This window comes from Diabrotica virgifera, chromosome 8 (genome assembly GCF_917563875.1).
Source record: "Diabrotica virgifera virgifera chromosome 8, PGI_DIABVI_V3a".
NCBI classification, from domain to species: domain Eukaryota; kingdom Metazoa; phylum Arthropoda; class Insecta; order Coleoptera; family Chrysomelidae; genus Diabrotica; species Diabrotica virgifera.
The window spans coordinates 174,075,677-174,095,975 of NC_065450.1; the positions used below are offsets into that span (position 1 = coordinate 174,075,677).

At 32.5% G+C, this 20,299-nt stretch overlaps 1 protein-coding gene across 1 annotated transcript in view; it reads left to right on the forward strand.

The window, feature by feature from the left end:
- The window catches only part of LOC126890505 (follistatin), a 513,129-nt gene extending 493,408 nt beyond the window's left edge, over positions 1-19,721 (forward strand). The window contains exons 6-7 of the mRNA XM_050659494.1: positions 11,985-12,217; positions 19,292-19,721. Coding sequence (XP_050515451.1) covers positions 11,985-12,217; positions 19,292-19,312 — 254 coding nt within the window. The 3' untranslated portion in view covers positions 19,313-19,721. The remainder of the gene's footprint in view (positions 1-11,984; positions 12,218-19,291) is intronic.
- Positions 19,722-20,299: the final 578 nt, after the last annotated feature.

The window sequence follows — 20,299 nt, forward strand, 5'->3', positions numbered from 1 at the left end:
TAGGTGGCGAAAATATGAAAAAATTTATTTTGGGCCACCACTGTAGCTTTGGGGAGCAAAGAATGTAAAATGTGCATAGGTCATGATTTGTAGGTTACACTGTGTTGTTTTATTTTACATAAGTACTTTATCAATAAAACAAACAGATGACGAAAAAATAAACAAAAACTGGAGCCCGTCAAAGCATATATGAGGTTTACGGCGCCACTGTGCCGTAACGGTTGCTTAAACGAAAAAAATGAATAGGACCTAATTTTTAGAGTAAATAGTGGTCTTTAACCTTGTATAAGTTTTGTTTAAAAAAAATGAATAGGTAATGAGAAAGTCGTAAAAACATGCTGGATAAGGTATAGGGGTAGTTTCTGCAGTATATTTTCAAGGATAGGGGTGGTTTGCGCAGGGATGTTGCAATAACTATATATATTTTTGAAAAGCACTATTGATGAAGCATATGCCCATATGGATCAAAAAGCAAAAACCAAAAAAAAATTTTAACCCCCCATTTTATTTATTGTTTTTGGCTACAAGGGTTGCACTAGGAAATCGCGTTTAGTGTCCATGCATGGGTAATAATAACTTGCACAAAATGATATATGAAGCATATTAATGAAGGGCATTGTGTGTGAAGGATTCCAAGAAAATCACTTTATTTATTAATTCTTCTTCTTTTTTGGGTGGTTCCGGGAAAAAAATGGGGGTGCATTATACAAATTTGTAAATAACACCAGTACATGGGTAATCGCTGAAAGTCTTTTTACTCTAGCATAAACGGTTCAGATGGTATAAAAAGGGGTTTTTTAAAATGTAACACCCTGTAATTAAAAAAAGGGCAATTACCCTTAAGTGAAACTTATACGAAAAAATCAATCATATATTTGTGAATAATCTCCGTAGCATTTCTTTTTAATTTCCGTTACAGTTAGCGAAAAATATATTTTTTCTAAAAACTTTTTTTTTTTAAAACTTGTCAACTTTGGGGCACCACCCTTGCTAAACGGTGGATGATAGAGAGATGCTGTTGGAAATATATCGTAGAAAATATAGTCCTCTTCATATTTCTATAAAAGAAATTTTTTGTAAAAGGTACAGGAAGGGCTACGTTCTGCAAAAACCATAAATTACCCCCTTTAAAGGGGTGAAAAGGGGGGTTCCGGGGCGAAATTTTTTCAGAAAAAGTTAGTCTGATAATAAGCACCCCTTGATATGCCAGAAAAAAAATAAAACCGGACTTGTGTCCATTTTGCAAGGTTCAACCTCTGTTTCCTACACTATAGAATCTTACGTAAAATCTAAAATTGCAATAATATGCAGGGTGTTCCGTTTAAAATCACTAAGTTGCTGTTGACTTTCGGTATAACCGGAAATGGCCTGTGTGTAAAAATATTTTCTTTAAGTTAGTGATACATAACTTGTAATCCCCATTAGTGATGTTGATTATAGTTACTTTCGAGTATTCGTTACAAATCGTTACTTTTGTATAAAGTAATCATTTACAGTATTCGTTACTTTGATTAATATGATTACGTACTTTTGTTACTTTTGTATTTGAGTACCGGTAATGATATTGAGAATCGTATTTCTCAGTAGGTAGGTATTTTGTATAAAGTAATCATTTACTTTACTGCATTCGTTACTTTGATTACTAGGATTACTTTTGTTACTTTTGTATTTGAGTACCGGTAATCATATCTAGAATCGTATTTCTCAGTAGGTAGCTATTTTGTATAGGTATTCCGATAGAACAACGACCTTCACCAATTTGTTTAAGGGATAAAAATGATTTGATTACTATGATTACTTTTGTTACTTTTGCATTTGAGTACCTACCGGTAATCATATCGAGAATCGTATTTCTGAGTAGGTAGGTTTGTATAGGTATTCCGATATAACAACGACTTTCACCAATCTGTTTAAGGGATAAAAGTGATTTGATTAGTAAGATTACTTTTGTTACTTTTGATTTGAGTACCGATAATCATATCGAGAATCGTATTTCTCAGTAGGTAGGCATTTTGTATAGGTATTTCGATATAATAACGACCTTCACGAAGTACGAAGTAATAAGAGTAATCAAAGTAATCAAAGTAGATACAATAGTCGTTACTCGCTCTGATACGATTGGTATGAAGTAACGAAGTAATCAGAGTAATCAAAGTCATCAAAGTAGATACAATAGTCGTTACTAGCTCTGATACGATTGGTACGAAGTAACGAAGTAATCAAAGTAACGATTTGTCTCTCTGTATAGTAATCGTTACTTTCGGTATTCGTAAGTAACGAGTACTTTGTAACGAATAGTTACTTTTTCAACATCACTAATCCCCATAAACCAATTTTCATAAATGTTGTGTCAATAGTTTCCGATATCTAAGCATAAAAATTAACGCACCATCTTAAAAATGGGACATTTTTGATGTCTCGTATTTCCTAAACCTGTTGTCAGATTTAAGTGATTTTTTTAGTATATTATAGCTTTATTCTTCAGAAATATCGACGTAATAATAATATTGTTATAGAGGTAAGTGTCATTGTATACCGGGTGTAACATTGCTAGTGTGTTTTTTTCTCAAAGTTTGGAACACCCTGTGGAATATTCACCCGTGTTGAGCTGCCCCCCCCCCCACTTGCAAAAATTAAAAAACAAATAGCCCTGATTTATGAGCTATTTATGAGCTCTCATATTCCGCAAACTCAAAATTTTGAGCTCGTTCCACTGAGCAGGAATTTAATACCCTAGTGGGGGGGGCTGAGTCAGCCCCCCCCCCACTACTTAAAAATAGGAATATTGAATCGGTTTTTGCGGCAGAATTACGAGCTATTTATGAGCTCTTGAAATTATATAGTTTAGATTTTTGAGCTCATCCCCTTCACCCCCAAACAACCCTTTAATTGATTTAACTTAAGAGAAAGATGCTGAGAAAACTTAAAATATATCGTATTGCGGATATAATTCCTATAGCTTATATACTCTAAGAATAAACTATTAAATCAAGGGCATTTCGATTATTGAGCTACAACCCCTTCGCAAGAAAACCACCCTATCTTCCCGGCTTAAGAGAAAGTTGTACTTAAAATGCGTTAAACTAATTATTTGGCGACTACATATCATTTAATAATTTATAAGCTTCCAAATTACGCGCATTTAGATCAGTAAATTGCAATTTATTTTGTATAGTGCAGTCACTGAAGGTAAAAATCAACGATTACCTTCAATTTCGGTGAACCTTCATCGATTTTCACGAAAATTGGTCAGTGGTTAGAGGATACGTCAAGAAACAAAGGTGACATGGTACCACCTTGCGCCTTTACCCTGAGTGGATACCGCCCCTTCTCGGGGGTGAAAATTATTTTATAAAAAATAAAATTTATTATACAAAGTTAATAAAATAAGTCAATACTTTTTAAGTTATTAAAGATCAAAGATTTTAATTATTTGTGAAAAAAATGCATGTTTTGAAGAGGTTTTTTGTAAATCACTGAAAAACTGTAAGTTTTTACAAAAAAGTTAATAGTAGTTTAATTCGTATAGCTTATATTCTAAGAATAAACTCTAAAATCACGCGCCTTTCGATTATTGAAGTACAACCCCTTCGCAAGAAAACCATCCCTTATTCCCGGCTTAAGAGAGGGTTGTACTTAAAATAATTTAAATTAATTATTTGTCGACTATATATTGTTTAATAATTTATGAGCTCGCAAAATATACGCATCTCAATTATTGAATTGCCATTTTCTTTCTATAGTGCAGTCACTGAAGGTAAAAATCAACTATGACCTTCGATTTCGGTAAATCTCCATTCATTTTCACGAAAATTGGTGAGCGGATTTTGATACTATCAACTTTTTCTGGATCTTATTTTTGATGGGTATTTCTAAGTACTTTGACAAGTATTTAGTACCTAAGTGTTATAAAATGCATCTTTTCCCCGTTATTTAAGCTTGAACCCTTAGATTTGAACAGTCGCGGAAAAAAAAATATACATTTAATTACCAATAACTTACTTTAAATTAACATTAAAGGTTTTTCAAGTAAGCAATTTATTATATTTTTTATTAGCTTCAATTTTAGTGATGAAAACTTTTTTGTAAAAACTTACAGTTTTTGAGTCATTTATGAAAAATCGCTCTAAAGCATGCATTTTCTTTCCAAAAATTAAAATATTTGATCTTTAATAACTCAAAAAGTATTGATTTATTTTAATCACATTATATAACAAATTTTGCTTACAATTTGTCCCTCTCTCGATTTGTGGGGTTATTTTTAATAAAGTAATTTTCACTCCCGAGAAGGGGTGACATATACCCCAGGCTAAAACCCCAAGTTGTTATTGTCAATTCGTGAAAATAAATGGAAATTTACCGAAATCGAAGGTAATAGTTGATTTTTACCATCAGTGACTGCACTATAGAAAGAAAATGGCAATTCAATAATTGAGATGCGTATATTTTGCAAGCTAATAAATTATTAAACGATATGTAGTCGCCAAATAATCAATTTAAATTATTTTAAGAACAACTCTCTCTTAAGCCGGGAAAATGGGGTCGTTTTCTTGCGAAGGGGTTGTAGCTATATAATCGAAAGGTGCGTGATTTAAGAGTTTATTCTTAGAATATAAGCTATACGAATTAAACTACTATTAACTTTTTTGTAAAAACTTACAGTTTTTCAGTGATTTACAAAAAACATCTTTAAAACATGCATTTTTTTCACAAATAATTAAAATCTTTGATCTTTAATAACTTAAAAAGTATTGACTTATTTTATTAACTTTATATAATAAATTTTGCTTTTAATTTGTTCATTTATTGATTTGTGCAGTTATTTTTAATAAAATAATTTTCACCCCCGAGAAGGGGCGGTATCCACCCTCAGGGTAAAGGCGCAAGGTGGTACCATGTCACCTTTGTTTCTTGACGTATCCTCTAACCACTGACCAATTTTCGTGAAAATCGATGAAGGTTCACCGAACTTGAAGGTAATCGTTGATTTTTACCTTCAGTGACTGCACTATACAAAATAAATTGCAATTTACTGATCTAAATGCGCGTAATTTGGAAGCTTATAAATTATTAAATGATATGTAGTCGCCAAATAATTAGTTTAACGCATTTTAAGTACAACTTTCTCTTAAGCCGGGAAGATAGGGTGGTTTTCTTGCGAAGGGGTTGTAGCTCAATAATCGAAATGCCCTTGATTTAATAGTTTATTCTTAGAGTATATACGCTATAGGAATTATATCCGCAATACGATATATTTTAAGTTTTCTCAGCATCTTTCTCTTAAGTTAAATCAATTAAAGGGTTGTTTTGGGGTGAAGGGGATGAGCTCAAAAATCGAAACTATATAATTTCAAGAGCTCATAAATAGCTCGTAATTCTGCCGCAAAAACCGATTCAATATTCCTATTTTTAAGTTATTATTGGGGTATTAAATTCCTGCTCAGTGGAACGAGCTCAAAATTTTTAGTTTGCGGAATATGAGAGCTCATAAATAGCTCATAAATCAAGGCTATTTGTTTTTTAATTTTTGCAAGTGGGGGGGCCAGCTCAACACGGGTGGAATATTCTGGTGTATATATAATAATAAAATTAAAATTCAACTGTAGCGTTAGGCTTTCTTAACATTTAGCTTTTTGATTTATTCGCTTATGTTGGATAATAAAAAAGTTAGGTACTTTAACAACTAGCAATGTTATTCATCAATACATGGTGTTTCTAAATAAGTACGACCAACTTTAATAACTGCATGAAAAAATAATGACCGCTTGCTTTATAAACATATATGTCCGCAAATGCTTTGTTTCTGAGATACGGGATGTTGAATTTTTTCTTACAAACTGACGATTTATTTATTGCTCTAAAACTGGTTGAGATATGCAAATTAAAGTTGGTAGGTTTTAAGAGGTAGTTTTTGCGCATTTTTTGACATACAATTAAGAATTTTATATTCAGCATTGGCGTGCATACGGGTATAAACATTTTAGATACATCCCGCATGCACGCCAATGACGGATATAAAATTCTTAATTGTATTTCAAAAAATGCGCAATAACTACCTCTTAAAACCTACCAAAATTCATTTGCATATATCAACCAGTTTTAAAGCAATAAATAAATCGTCAGTTTATAAGACCAAATTCAACATCCTGTATCTCGGAAACAAAGCATTTGCGGACATAAGCAAACGGTTATTATTTTTTCATGCAGAATTACTCCTTAAAGTTTGTCGCACTTATTTAGAAACACCCTGTATTGATGAATAACATGGCTAGTTGTTAAAATACCTATCTTTTTTATTATTCCACAAAAGCGAGTGAGTCAAAAATCAAAATGTTAAGAAAGCCTAACGACACAGTAGAGTTTTAATTTCAATATTTTATATACGCTAGAATATTCCACAGAGTGTTCCAAACTTTGAGAAAAAAACACACTAGCAGTGTTACACCCGGTATACAATGACACTTACCTCTTTAACAATATTATTATTCTATCGATATTCCTGAAGAATAAAGCTATAAACACTAAAAAAATCACTAAAATCGGACAACAGGTTTAAGAAATACGAGACATCAAAATGTCCCATTTTTAAGGTGGGGCGTTAATTTTGATGCTTAGTGTAGATAGTGTTGGCTCGTCGTAAAACACCTTGTAATATATGAGTTGTGTACATGTCGACAGATATATCTGAAACCTCCAAGGTCAGACCGATTAAAAACTTTGGTTATGCGACGTTGTCAGATCAATCGAGTTTCAAAGGTTTCTAGGTTTTTTATTAGTTACCTGTCACAATAGAATTTCCTTCTGTTTTATCCTGCGTAATGTTTAAAACATTGTGTGTAATATTATAGACCAGGGCTCATCTGTAAAAATATTAGCACATTTGGACGTTGAGAGGTGACTCAAATTTTTTTGCAGAAATTGCTTGAAAATAAATCAAATAATAATATTTGAGTTATCCTCCCTCTCAAAAAGGTCCGGAACATTGTTTAAATAGGTAATCAAAATGTCAAAAAATGAAGGAAAAATTCGATTTTTTTCTTCGTTTTTTAATTATAACTTATAAAGTATTCATTTTCGAGAAAAGTTGTGCTGACGTAAAAGTTGCGTAATTAAATTTCCTACAATATAGAATTGGTTAAGAATTTAAAAAATAGTCACCCTTGTTGCAAAATAGCAATAATTGCGAAAGAAACATACAAAAACAAGTATTTGCATTTTACGTTTTTCAACTATTTATGCTACACTTAGGACCTTCATATTTCATCCAGAAAAACTTTATGATACAATAAAATAATACTGTAAATTTCATATAGATCGGTTTAATAGATTTTGCAAAATAAATTTTACAATCCAGCTTTCGCAAAAAAAATTCATTTTTTCAAAATGTTACAGGACTGAAAATAAAGCAGATAACAAGTTGAAATTTTTTTGCGTATAGAAGTGTACTGTACCTTTCATTTGCAATTTTGCAAAATTAAAATCGATTAACTACCACGGCGTCAGGAATTTTTTTAAATAAACATTAATTATTGGTGCTACGTGCAGGACAGCGGATAGTTTGCTCTTATTGGGCATTTCAATGACCTTTGATAATGATTGATACATTTTAATTTTTATTACATTTCGGTATAAATAAATAAATTTGTTTATTGCAAAATAAAAACACATACTCTAACCTTTGAAATCACACTTTTATTAGCAAAAACTTTATTGTTTATATATTTTCACTTAGAGAATAAAAGTTTATTATTTTTAAACATATGCAATTGTTTAAACAATATTTCACAAACAATAATAAAATTAGTTTGATTTTTGTGGAATTAAAATATTAAAATACAACGAAATATAGAGCAAGAAAATAATATATTAGATAAAGGTTAGAAGAAATTTTGGTGGAAACCAACTTGTGTGAATCGAACACCGCTGTCCTGCGCGTAGCACCAAAAATTAATGTTTATTTAAAAAATTTCCTGACGCCGTGGTAATTAATCGATTTTAATTTTGCAAATTGCAAATGAAAGGTACATAGTATGGTATAACTAGACCCAAACCCAGACATCCAAAGTGAAAGTTATCCTCCAACACCAAATTATTCTATATGGTCCACATAATGTTCAGAAAAAAGTCACACCCTTTTGAGTGTCGGGTTTAGGGGGGAGAGGAGGGAGAAATCGGTAAATTCGTAGTTTTTTAGGTTTTTCGTAAATATTTTTAAAACTATACGATTTAGCATAAACAACTTTCTATTCTACATTAAATTTGAAATAAAAAAGGCCCTATGCATAATCCTTCTAAAATGAACGGTTTCCAAGTTACTGAGGTAGTATAGATAATTGGTCCAAAAAAAGGCCTAACCTAAAAATCCAAAGTAAAAGTTTTCCTCCAACACCAAATTGTTCTATATGGTCAACATATTGTTCAGTAAAAAGTTACACCATTTTGAGCGTCCGGTTTGGGGGAGAGATGGGGAGAAATCGGTAAATTAGTAGTTTTTTTACGTTTTTGGTCAATATTTCTAAAACTGTGCTTTAGCGTAAACAATGTTCTATACAAAAATGTTCTACATAAAATTTAAAATAAAAAAGGTCTGACACATAATTGTTATAAAATCAACAGTTCCAGAGTTACGGAGGGTGAAAACTGGAGGTTTTCGATACTTTTTATATTTTTTGGGCAATTCCCTACAGATGTTCTTTAACAGGATTGTGTTTTATAAATCAAATTTGCTATTTCAGTGGCCGATGGCATGTTAGTGATAAGCCCTTGAAGAAACGTCAACCTCACCACCCAAAATTATCATGAATTGCCCAAAAAATATAAAAAGTATCGAAAACCTCCACTTTTCAGCCTCCGTAACTCTGGAACCGTTGACTTTATAACAATTATGTATAGGACCTTTTTTGTTTTAAATTTTATGTAGAACATTTTTGTATAGAGTATTGTTTACGCCAAAGTATAGTTTTAGAAATATTGACGAAAAACTTAAAAAAAAACTACTAATTTACCGATTTCTCCCCCATCTTCTCCCCTAACCGGACGCTCAAAATGGTGTAACTTTTTACTGAACCATATGTGGACCATATAGAACAATTTGGAGTAGGAGGAAAACTTTTATTTTGGTTGTCTGGGTTAGGCTTTTTTTTGGACCAATTATACTATACTACCTCCGTAACTTTGGAACCGTTCATTTTAGAAGGATTATGCATAAGACCTTCTTTATTTCAAATTTAATGTAGAACATTTTTGTATAGAGGGTTATTCATGCTAAACCGCACAGTTTTATAAATATTGACGAAAAACTTTTAACTACGAATTTACCGAGTTCTCCCCCTCTCCCCCCAAACCCGACGCTAAAAATGGTGTGACTTTTTTCTGAATATTATGTGGACCATATAGAATAATTTGGTGTAGGAGGATAACTTTCACTTTGGATGTCTGGGTTATGCCATCTTTTGGATCAATTCTATCATACTAACAGTAACTTCTATAAGCAAAAAAAATTTCAACTTGCTATCTGCTTTATTTTCAGTCCTGTAACATTTTAAAAAAATGAATTTTTTTTGCGAAAGCTGGATTGCAAAATTTATTTTGCAAAATCTATTGAACCGATCTTAATAGAATTTACAGTATTGTTTTATTGTATCATAAAATTTTTCTGGATGAAATATGAAGGTCCTAAGTATAGCATAAATGGTTGAAAAACGTAAAATGCGAATACTTGTTTTTGTATGGTTTTTTTCGCAATTATTGCTATTTTGTAACAAGGGTGACTATTTTTTAAATTTTTAACCAATTCTATATTGTAGGAAATTCAATTACGCAACTATTTTGTCAGTACAACTTTTCCCGGAAATGAACACTTTTATTTAAAGTTATAATCAAAAAACGAAGAAAAAAATCGAATTTTTCCTTCATTTTTTAACATTTTGATTATTTAAACAATGTTCCGGACCTTTTTGAGAGGGAGGATAACTCAAATATTATTATTTGATTTATTTTCAAGCAATTTCTGCAAAAAAGTTTGAGTCACCTCTCAACGTCCATCTCAAAACAGATGCGCCCTGGACTATTACGGGATTGTGCACTTAGTGTCCTATTTTTCACGGATCTTGTAATATTCATTTTTATTAAAAAAAAAGAATGTGTGTGTACTTTGAACGCACGTAAGAAGTAATACTTTTATTATATGATTTCAATGAAATATACAGTAGGAAAAATGAAAGAATACCCATGAATGAACATATAAAACACGCTGTATTTTCCTGTCACCGTGTCACACAAAAAATTGGCCAGCGCAAGTACATGTAATAATTATTGTTACATGTACTTGCACTGGACAATTTTCTTTGTGACACGCTGACAGGAAAATACAGCGTATTTTATATGTTCGTTCATGGGTATTCTTTCATTTTTCCGACTGTATATACTTTAAACAGTTTATTTATTTACTTTAAACAGTTTATTTGTATTTTATTTAAATATTAAACTAATTTTAATACTTACTAATTTCTAAAAAATTTTATAAAAACAAAACCAAAATTAAAAAAAAAAGAATAGGAAACACTCGAATTTGAACCCGAGGTAAAAAAGAAGGTAAATACGTGGCCAAAGTGTCTTTATTTGCTTTCTTCTATATTCGTCGTCTCTTGTGCTTATATTTTGTAAAATCCGGAGATACAGGATGCTGCCAGAAAGCAGTTTCTTAACGAAAAATCTTGGATTTAAAATATTGTTTATTATTTTTTTCAATTATTCTAATTGTTTAAATGTAGTAAACTTTGTATCTAGGGCTTTTCGTCTTCCTCGTATTACGAGAGATGTCGCTGTTTTGCGTCTCAAAAGGTGGAATCATTGCATTGCGATCTATTCCCTTAAATAGGCAGGCTTGTTGATATTTGTTTCAAAGTTGTGACTGCATAGCTTCACTGAGGATGCATAAATGCTGAAATAGCTATATGGAGATGGTGGTCCAACTCTGAATCAAATATAAACAAAAACTGCCTTTATCTTTTTTATCTTTACTCGGATTTGAGTACCTGAAACTGTCTTTCGGTCCATTCCCTAGACGAAAAGAAGGTAAATATGTGGCCAAAGTGTCCTTTATTGGCTTTCTTCTATATTCGTCGTCTCTTGTGCTTATATATTGTAAAAGCCAGGAGATACAGGATGCAGTCAGAAAGCAGTTTCTTAACGAAAAGTCTTGGATTTAAAATATTGTTTATTATTTTTATTTCAATTATTTTAATTGTTTAAATGTAGTAAACTTTGTATCTAGGGCTTTTCGTCTACCTCATATTACGTTTTGCGTCTCAAAAGGTTGAAGTGGAATCATTGCATCGCGTTGTTTTCCCGTAAATAGGCAGGGTTGTTGATATTTGTTTCAGAGTTGTGACTGCATAGCTTCAATGAGGATGCATAGATGCTGAAATAGCTATATGGAGATGGTGGTCCAACTCTGAATCAAATAAAAACAAGAACTGCCTTTATCTTGAACTATAAATATAAAAAGTTTTTAATAATAAGTACTTATTATCTTATTCCCGAGGAAGAAAAATTCAAAGACACAAAAATTATAATAAATATTTTTACTAAAAACACTAATATATTCTTTTCACAGCTTATTTGCACTGATACATACATAACTTGAAATACTAGCAACTAACTTCATGTTGCGAATGTGCACGTACTTCATTTATGTGATTTTTATAAAAATTCACTCCCACCAATTTTTCCCAACTGCGCCTATAGAAGTATAACCTTAAAAATATTAAATGTATTCGAAAGGAACAAAGATTCGACGATTCTATCTGGCAATGTCACAAAACCAATAAATTCATGCACAATACTTTTTAAATGGATGTTTACTCTTTGCACCAACGTGTTCAACTAAAGTCCCCTCTCCTTGATTTGCTACCTGAGTGACCTTCAAGGTGTCAGATATATCTGTATAAGTGTACATTGATACTTAAATATGATATTTTTAGCAAGAGCTACTTGCAAGAAAGTGAAATGTCGGGACGGCCAGTCGTGTCTAAAAGATCTCAACACCGGGATGCCCAGATGTGTTAGCTGCACGACTAGCTGCCGACCAAGACACGTCATGAGAGGACCAATATGTGGTACTAACAATAGTACCTACCATACTTGGTGCCACATGGTACAGGATTCTTGCTATAAGGGATATGTGATCGACACAATGTATCCTGGAAGGTGTAAGGTAAGTGAATGGGAAATTTTTCTTTTTATAGTAAATACAGGCAATATAGTTGTTGGTTAACTGTAGTAGTTTCACAAACTAACAGAGAAGTAAAAACTTCGTTTGTAAAATTGTATATTGTTTTATTAAAAACTTTAAAAAATCGTCCAAACGGATTATAAAATTTCCAGAAGGTTTTCGGTCTTATCAGAAAGATCATGATCAGTGACATTCTATTTTGTAGTCTACATAATCTTGAAACTAGCCCACCAGTTGGTTAACTAACTTTAGCGTTACATAGTTTTTAAATAATAATTAAACTCGTGAAACGACACTAGGTCGATGTTAATGGATTTTGCTTATGGAGCAAGATGACTTCCCTGCTCGAAAGAAAAAAGGAGTACTTATCGTTTGAAGGATACATACTTCGGATACCAATTCGGATGAGGATTCGCATGAAGAAGTGCTCAATGCTGCAAATAAATTGTGTCTTTCACATACGAGGGTTGTCCACAAAAATAAACAACCATTGCGCATCACGCGCGGCGCCGATACCCCAGCGCTGCGATTGATGCAGGAATGTCTCTTGTCACCCATGCTTTTCAACGTTTACTCAGAAAGAATTTTCAGAAATGCACTTTCTAAAAAACAGGAAGGAACAATTGTGAACGATGAAGTCATCAATAATTTGCGATATGCGGACGATACAGTACTCCCCTAATAACACCAAACATTCCATGTATGTTGCTAGAATGTACACACAGGACATTGAAAACATTCCTAGAATGTCCTCAAAAGCACAAGAACGTCCCCTAAATGTCCCAAGAAAGACCTCTGACAACATTTTAAACATTACCTGAATGTCTTATTGGAACATTCCATGAATGTCTACGAATGTTCTTTGGACATTCACAGTATATTTTTTAGACATTCCCTGGATATAATCGCTGAAGAGAGACTAAAAACTTTTTTTACAGTCACCTCCTGTTTTCATATGATATTTTTTTATATGTTTTGAAGTAAATTCATCTATCTATTTACTACAAAACATGTCAAAATTTACATGTGAAAACAGGAGATGATCCTAAAAATGGTTTTTCATCTCCTACAAAATCATGAAAAAGCAGATAGGAGGTGTTGTCACATCACCGACGATATACCAGAAGTATATTATGTGGCCATTTTTACAAACATTTTTATTTCACAAAATCTTATCATATATTTTTTTCCATAATCATCACTACGATGATGATTCATTGTATTGAATTGTACATTACAATTACAATCTGGTCATAACTGACCAATGAGCAATTTTAATTTAACCTAAATTACTACTGTTCCTTAAAATGAAGAGCTTACCCCATAGCGTCTCTTATCTAATCTAACAAGATCGTGCACTATTTTAACATACACAGGCACACAAGCACTATGCTCTGCTTTTCACTATCACCTATCACTAAACTAGTTCAAAAGGCTTTGTCCTCTTTAATCTTCTAGTTTGCCCAGTAGTATCGAGTAGCTGGATTTCCTCAATATTCTCGTACTTATGAAATTGTTGCTCGTGACTTTCTGCCATCTTCTTGCTGATTATATTTTGGTTCCATTCCTAGGTCCTTATGGAGATCCTGTCACATACCAAGGAGCATCTACAATATTTCTAAGTATTTTGTTCTGGAATATTTGTATAATTTTTATATTACTTGGTCTAGTACACCCCCATAGTGGGCATCCATAAATAAATACAGGTCTTAATATTTATTTATAAAGTAATAACTTATTATGCATGGACAATGTGGAGTTTCTTCCAATTAACCAATACCTACACTTTTTATATCCTTCTTTTGCTTTTCATAGCCACAAGGCTATACGTTTCCTTCCTGGTTTTTTTGTAGACCACTTTCAGCTGATTTTTAAAAAAATTTAAATAAACGTTAATTTTTCTATTCTTTACAATTAAAAATCAAAAGAAATAGGTACTAATTACAGGTAATAATATGCATAAATAATTCGTTTGATAAAGAATAAAGAAAATTTAATACGAATTTTATAATACTTACATAATTGTTTAAACAAAAGAGATCCTGCCAGAACAAAACTAACAGACAAAACAATAAAAAAGCCACTTATTTCCATTTTCCCAATATTCTTTATCTGTGCATTTTCCAATCAGAAATTTTTAGGTTATCATGAAATGTGATGACCAAGCGACCTTACATAGCCTCTCTTAAAGTATATGACATTGGTAGTATGTTCATAGAATGTCTTGTGGTAACATTCCACCAATAATTTAATCATATGTTCGCCGAATCTTCCTTGAATGTCCAGAACATTCAAACATTAATAGAACTTTGATAGTACATCCCTGGAATGTTTTGTGTTGTTAGGGTCCTAGCTTCTAGTCAAGAAGTTCTGCAAACACTACTTGATAGTGTCATTAAGAGTTGTAAGGAAGTAGGTCTGGATCTTAACATACGGGAAACCAAAATACTCGTAATAAGTAAACAACAGAATATAAAACCGTCTACATATTATGTAAATAATACCAAACTTGAACGAGTTGAAAAATCGTTTACCTTGGACAACAATTAAATTGTAACATAGAGCAGGCCAGAGCCGCTTTTAGAAGGATGTCCAAGGTGTTATGTAACAGATCTAAAATTGGCATTGAGGATCCTCCTACCTCGTTGCTACGTGTACTCGGTCTTACTTTATGGTGTTGAGTCCTGGAATGTGAATAAAATAGATCTAAATCGCCTTGAGGCTTTCGAAATGTGGTGCTATAGAAGAATTTAAAAGTTTCTCGGGTGGAGAAGATTCAGAACTCCACAATACTAAAACGTCTCAGCAAGACTGCTGAGATTATAAAAAGCATCAGCCGAGAAAGTTGGAGTATTTCGGACATGTAATGAGAGGTCCCAAATATAGGTTGCTGCAAAATATTATGCAAAGAAAAATAGCAGGCAAACGCAGTCCAGGACGAAGAAGAACCTCATGGTTGAAGAACTTGCGAGATTGATATTGTGTTGATACAAGCATGCTATTTAGGGTGGCAGTGAATAAAATTAAGATAGCTATGATGGTAACCAATGTTCTGAAAGGACATGGTACATGAAGAAAAAGAAGTTTCCTCTGCCCGCCGCATCAGTCTGACCCAGGTTTCGTTACTATGGGTGCACCCGCTTATTCTATAACATTTTTAAATGGCGGCGCTTGTTGAAAGTCCTGCCGAATGTGAAGTACTCACTATGATGCGCTTTTGAATATGCAAAATGTTGTCGCCCTATCGACATTTATATTAATGATTATTTATGAATGCATAAATCTTCAGTGAGGAAATCTTGCATTTCTTCAACCATGAAAAAGCCAGTGTGTACGACGAAGAACGGATTAGAAGGCCATCTCTTGTGGCAGAAGAGTTGAAAGAGAAAGTTGATGACGAAATTCAGAACAACCAGTGATTCACATAACCACATTGAATGACTCTTTCCACAAGTTTCTCGATCCTTCTTACATGAAGTAGTGACTGAGCACCTTAGCTATATAAATAGTGATCTGGGTGGGTACCATAGTTTCTGACAGAAAGTACTTATGGAATAGAGCATGAGTAAAAAAAGAATCACTAAACAAACCAAAGCATAAAGTGAAATAACACAATTTTTAATTTAAAATATGTTAAGACATGCACGAATAGATAATTTTTCAATTTGTTTAGAATTTATAGCACTGATCTGTCTTACATGATTTACCGTTTTGGTCAAACCTAATAATTATTCTGTCTTTAACGCTAGTAATTAACACTGTTGTACTAAAAATGACTATATTGCTAAAAAATATATACAATGAGTACGTAAAGGTTGGAATAAATTCATTTTTTCATGAATGGAAAATTTTGAAGATAAATCCCGAAACAGGTCAATTTTTATTTTCAATTTACGACTTTTTGGCATATATCATACTAGTGAAGTCACCCATCTGGGCGTGATGACGTCATCGATGATTCTTTAAACGAGAATAGGGGTCGTGTAGTAGCTCATTTGAAAGGTAATTCAATTCTCTATTCAGCAATATAAATATTAACATAATTATTTATACAGGGTGTCCAAAAAAAATTTTTAATTCAATTTAATAACATCAAGAAGAATGTGTAATTTATTTAATTCAAAATACATTTTACTGCTATCAGAAAACAGAAAAAAATGTTTATTTGATAAATAAATATTGTTTTTTGCTTAAATTCAATATTAAAGCAGCCATCCACCTGCCTCTTGAGAGCTTGAGCATTTAATTTAAGCGAAAAGCAATGATTATTTTTCAAATAAACATTTTTTCCGTTTTCTGAGAGCAGTAAAATGTATTTTGAATTAAACAAATTACATACATTCTTCTTTATATATCAATAAATTTAATTTAAAAAAAAAATTTTTGGACACACTGTATAAATAATTATGTAAATGTTTATATTATTGAATAGAAAATTGAATTACCTTTCAAATGAGCTATCACACGACCCCTATTCTCATTTAAAAAATCATCGATGGCGTCATCACGCCCAGATGGGTGACGTGACTAGTATGATATATATGCCAAAAAGCTGTAATTTAAAAATAAAAATTAACCTGTTTTTGGATGTTTTTCCAAAGTCGTCCATTCTCGAGAAAATGAATTTATTCCATCCTTTACGTGCTCATTATACATGATATACTGTTTTTCTGCTGAACTTACCATAAAAAAGCATATTTTTCATAAAGTTTATCAAAATTTAAAATAAGTTCTTACCCTACATTTTCAAAACATTTTAAGTATGGGAATAAATTTCCCTATCTCTGGCCTGGCAGCACTGCAAAGTCTTTAATAATGTCAAATAGCTAATCATACATGGCCAAAAACTATATTATATCGCAGGTGTTCCTTTCCCGCAGTATGAACTACTGAAACCTCTAGCAATACCTCTTTCAATACTTTTATATCTCCTTCTTTAAGTGCCATCTCCGTGACGGAGGTCGACAGTCATCATAGATATTCGGACTTTGGAGACGGCTGCTCTGAAAAGTTCATTTGATGTACATCCTTACCATTCTCTCAGGTTGCGTAGCCACGATATTCTGCGTCTCCCTATGCTTCTTTTTCCTTGAATCTCTCCCTGCATAATGAGTTAGAGCAAGTTGTATCTGTCTCCACTTGTAATATGTCCGAGCAATTCCAATTTTCTGGTTTTGATTGTATTTAAGCATTCCTTTTCTTTATTCATCTTTCTCAGAACCTCTTTGGTACCTTTATACCTTTCTCAGAACCTCTTCGGTACCTTTATACCTTTCTCAGAACCTTTATATACACTTGTTCAATTGAAACCCATCTTTGATCAAGTTAGACGTTCTACAATGTCGATGGTCTCCAATACACGCTGTACGCAGCCTACGGCGCGCCGCGTCGTCTATAGGAGACAACCGGCTAAGTTGTAAGATAGCTTTTGTCCTTAAGGGTCGTTTAAACACAGCGATAAATCAAACAACTTATCAAGGTCAATCGAGTTGTTGCAACTTATCATTGTGTGTAAACGGTGCATCGCACAACTTATCAAAGTTGGAGTTGGGTTGAAGGTGGTATCGCATTGAATCGCAGCGTCTAAACAGCGTTTCAACTTATCATCACAACTAGTTGCTGTGACTTGTCGTTGTGTTTAAACGACGCTTTAAGTTTATTAAAAGTAACGAAAATGAACAATTTTCCTACGGCGTGACGATGTACGCAACTTAGAGCGTATATTGGAGACCACTGCCTTAGTTATGGACCAATTATTTTAAATGCATTAATTTTTTTTCGAATCCTGAGAAAACTAAGTGTTTTTAAAAAATTTAAACGCAGAATAAAAGATTACATTATTACCGAGAGCCGAAAGTCCCTGAAAACTTCTCTAATGTTTATTTTAATAAGTTACAGGGGTGAACAAAAAGAGAAAATTAAGTCTTATTTTTAATTTCAAATATCTCATTCAAAAGAAACTTTCTTTTATTCTAAGGGGCCTTCGGCTCTCACTAATAATGTTTTCTTTCATTCTGCATTTAAATTATTCAAACATATTTATTAGTTTTTCTAAACACATTTTGTTGACTTTGTAATCGTTTTACATACTAAATTCGAATTTATAATTCTCTCTCTCTCTCGCTCTATCTCTCTTTCTCTCTCTTAATATAATTGTACCAAATAAAATGAGTCCATTCACTAACGGTAAAATATTGCAAAACCGCTGTATTTTAAAGAACCGCTTGGATTGGCATGAAATTTGGCTTAGACATAGCTAACACAAGAAAAAAAGTGATTTTGTGCCGATGTGTGCTTTTGCCCTGAGAGTGAGTTTCACCTCTTCTCGGTGCTGGAAAATTATACGTTCAAAATAAGTCCGTAAATAATAAACTGACTAATTCTAAGCAACTTTTGTTCTATAAATTATAAAGGTTTTTCACTTTTCAAATCGAAATATTCGATTTGGAATTTGACGAATATGAACCTATTTTTCATTAGCTACAACTCTGCTTCTACTGCGTCTAGAGACCTCATACATAAACGATTGTTTTTACTTTTTTATATGCTATATTTTTTCTAAGAATGTTTTTTCGGTAAAATACTTGCTATCTGATTTATTTTTTTGTTAAAAAATAAACACATTCACTCGCAAATAACTCGAAAAGTATTGATTTAGTGAAAAATCTTTATAGAAAAAAAGTTGCTTAGAATTAGTCAGTTCATCCATTTCCAGACTCATTTTGAACGTAATTTTTTTCACCCCCGAGAGGGGGTAAAACTCACCCTCTGGGCAAAAGCACACATCGGCACAATATCACTTTTTTTTTAAATTGTCTATGTGACTATGTGAACGCCAAATTTCATCTCAATCCAAGCGGTTTTTTAAAATTTGAAGCAAAAACCGTGATTCAATGGACTACCATGGTTTTTTGTTTGACTGACTTGACTGAATTTATTCGTTAGATCACATTTGATTAATACATTACATATTATTTGATCAGGTTCAGCAGAAAAAAGTATAAACCTTAATTGATTTATTATACGCAATAATAATCAATCAAATTTTTGTTTCAGTCCAAACTAACGTCGATATGATTATCATATTGTGATTAGTATTAATAACTAAGCCAAAGATTTACAACGATCTGGAAATGTACTGTTTAAAATAAATTTGCAATAGTTAATGAATTTTAGATTGGTAGCTAATGTAATTTATAACATAATTCCGAAGTAGCGACATTAATAATTATATACAATCGTTGTTATAATCATTAAGAATAACTAGACCTAGAATTTTGTAGGATTTTCTAATTAAATTATCATTAAAGTAAAAAAATTTTTTTTTTGTTGTTTTCATATATTATTCGACTGAGTTTTAATTCTCGGTAATCTCAAGTATAGTATATTTCAAGAATTTGCGACTATTTTGGATTGGGTATGCAAGCAAAGTGGCACATTGTGCTAAGAAAGTTAATAGCAAATTCTCCCAATATTTGAATCCTTGTCGAAGACAAGCAAAAATACGGTTTGAACTGATAATATACATGTATTTTGTATTTTATATTCATTGAGAGAAACGTACAATTAGGCCGTCCGCACATGAGTCGACGCTCGAAGTACTCGATTCCAGTCGAGTCGCGTATATCTATCCTCGCAACTCAAGTTCCTTTGTTGTGGCATTGAGCTCCGTAGACGGAGCGTTTAGGACGTCCGCACATGGGTCGATCGAAGACAAGCCTCGAAGTTCGCGCGTCTTGCTCGTCTTGTACGAATCCTGCGGCACAAACGATTGCTCTCCGCACACTAGTCGATTCAGTTTGCTCACATCTTCCGACCAAGAAGAACGCATTTTTTTATATATCAACCCAAAACGACTATTTCGATCTGTGAAAAGTACGGTATTTTACATTTTTGGTATAATTTGAATGCAATGAGCATTATACTGATAGCATTTTTCTACTTTCCCAACGAAATTTCTATTAAACACATAGAAGCAGAAGTTCAATGTTTTCAGAATTTTATATTACAGACAATATATTTCCAAAAAGGTAGTAGGTAGTACTACAATAAAATAAACTACAT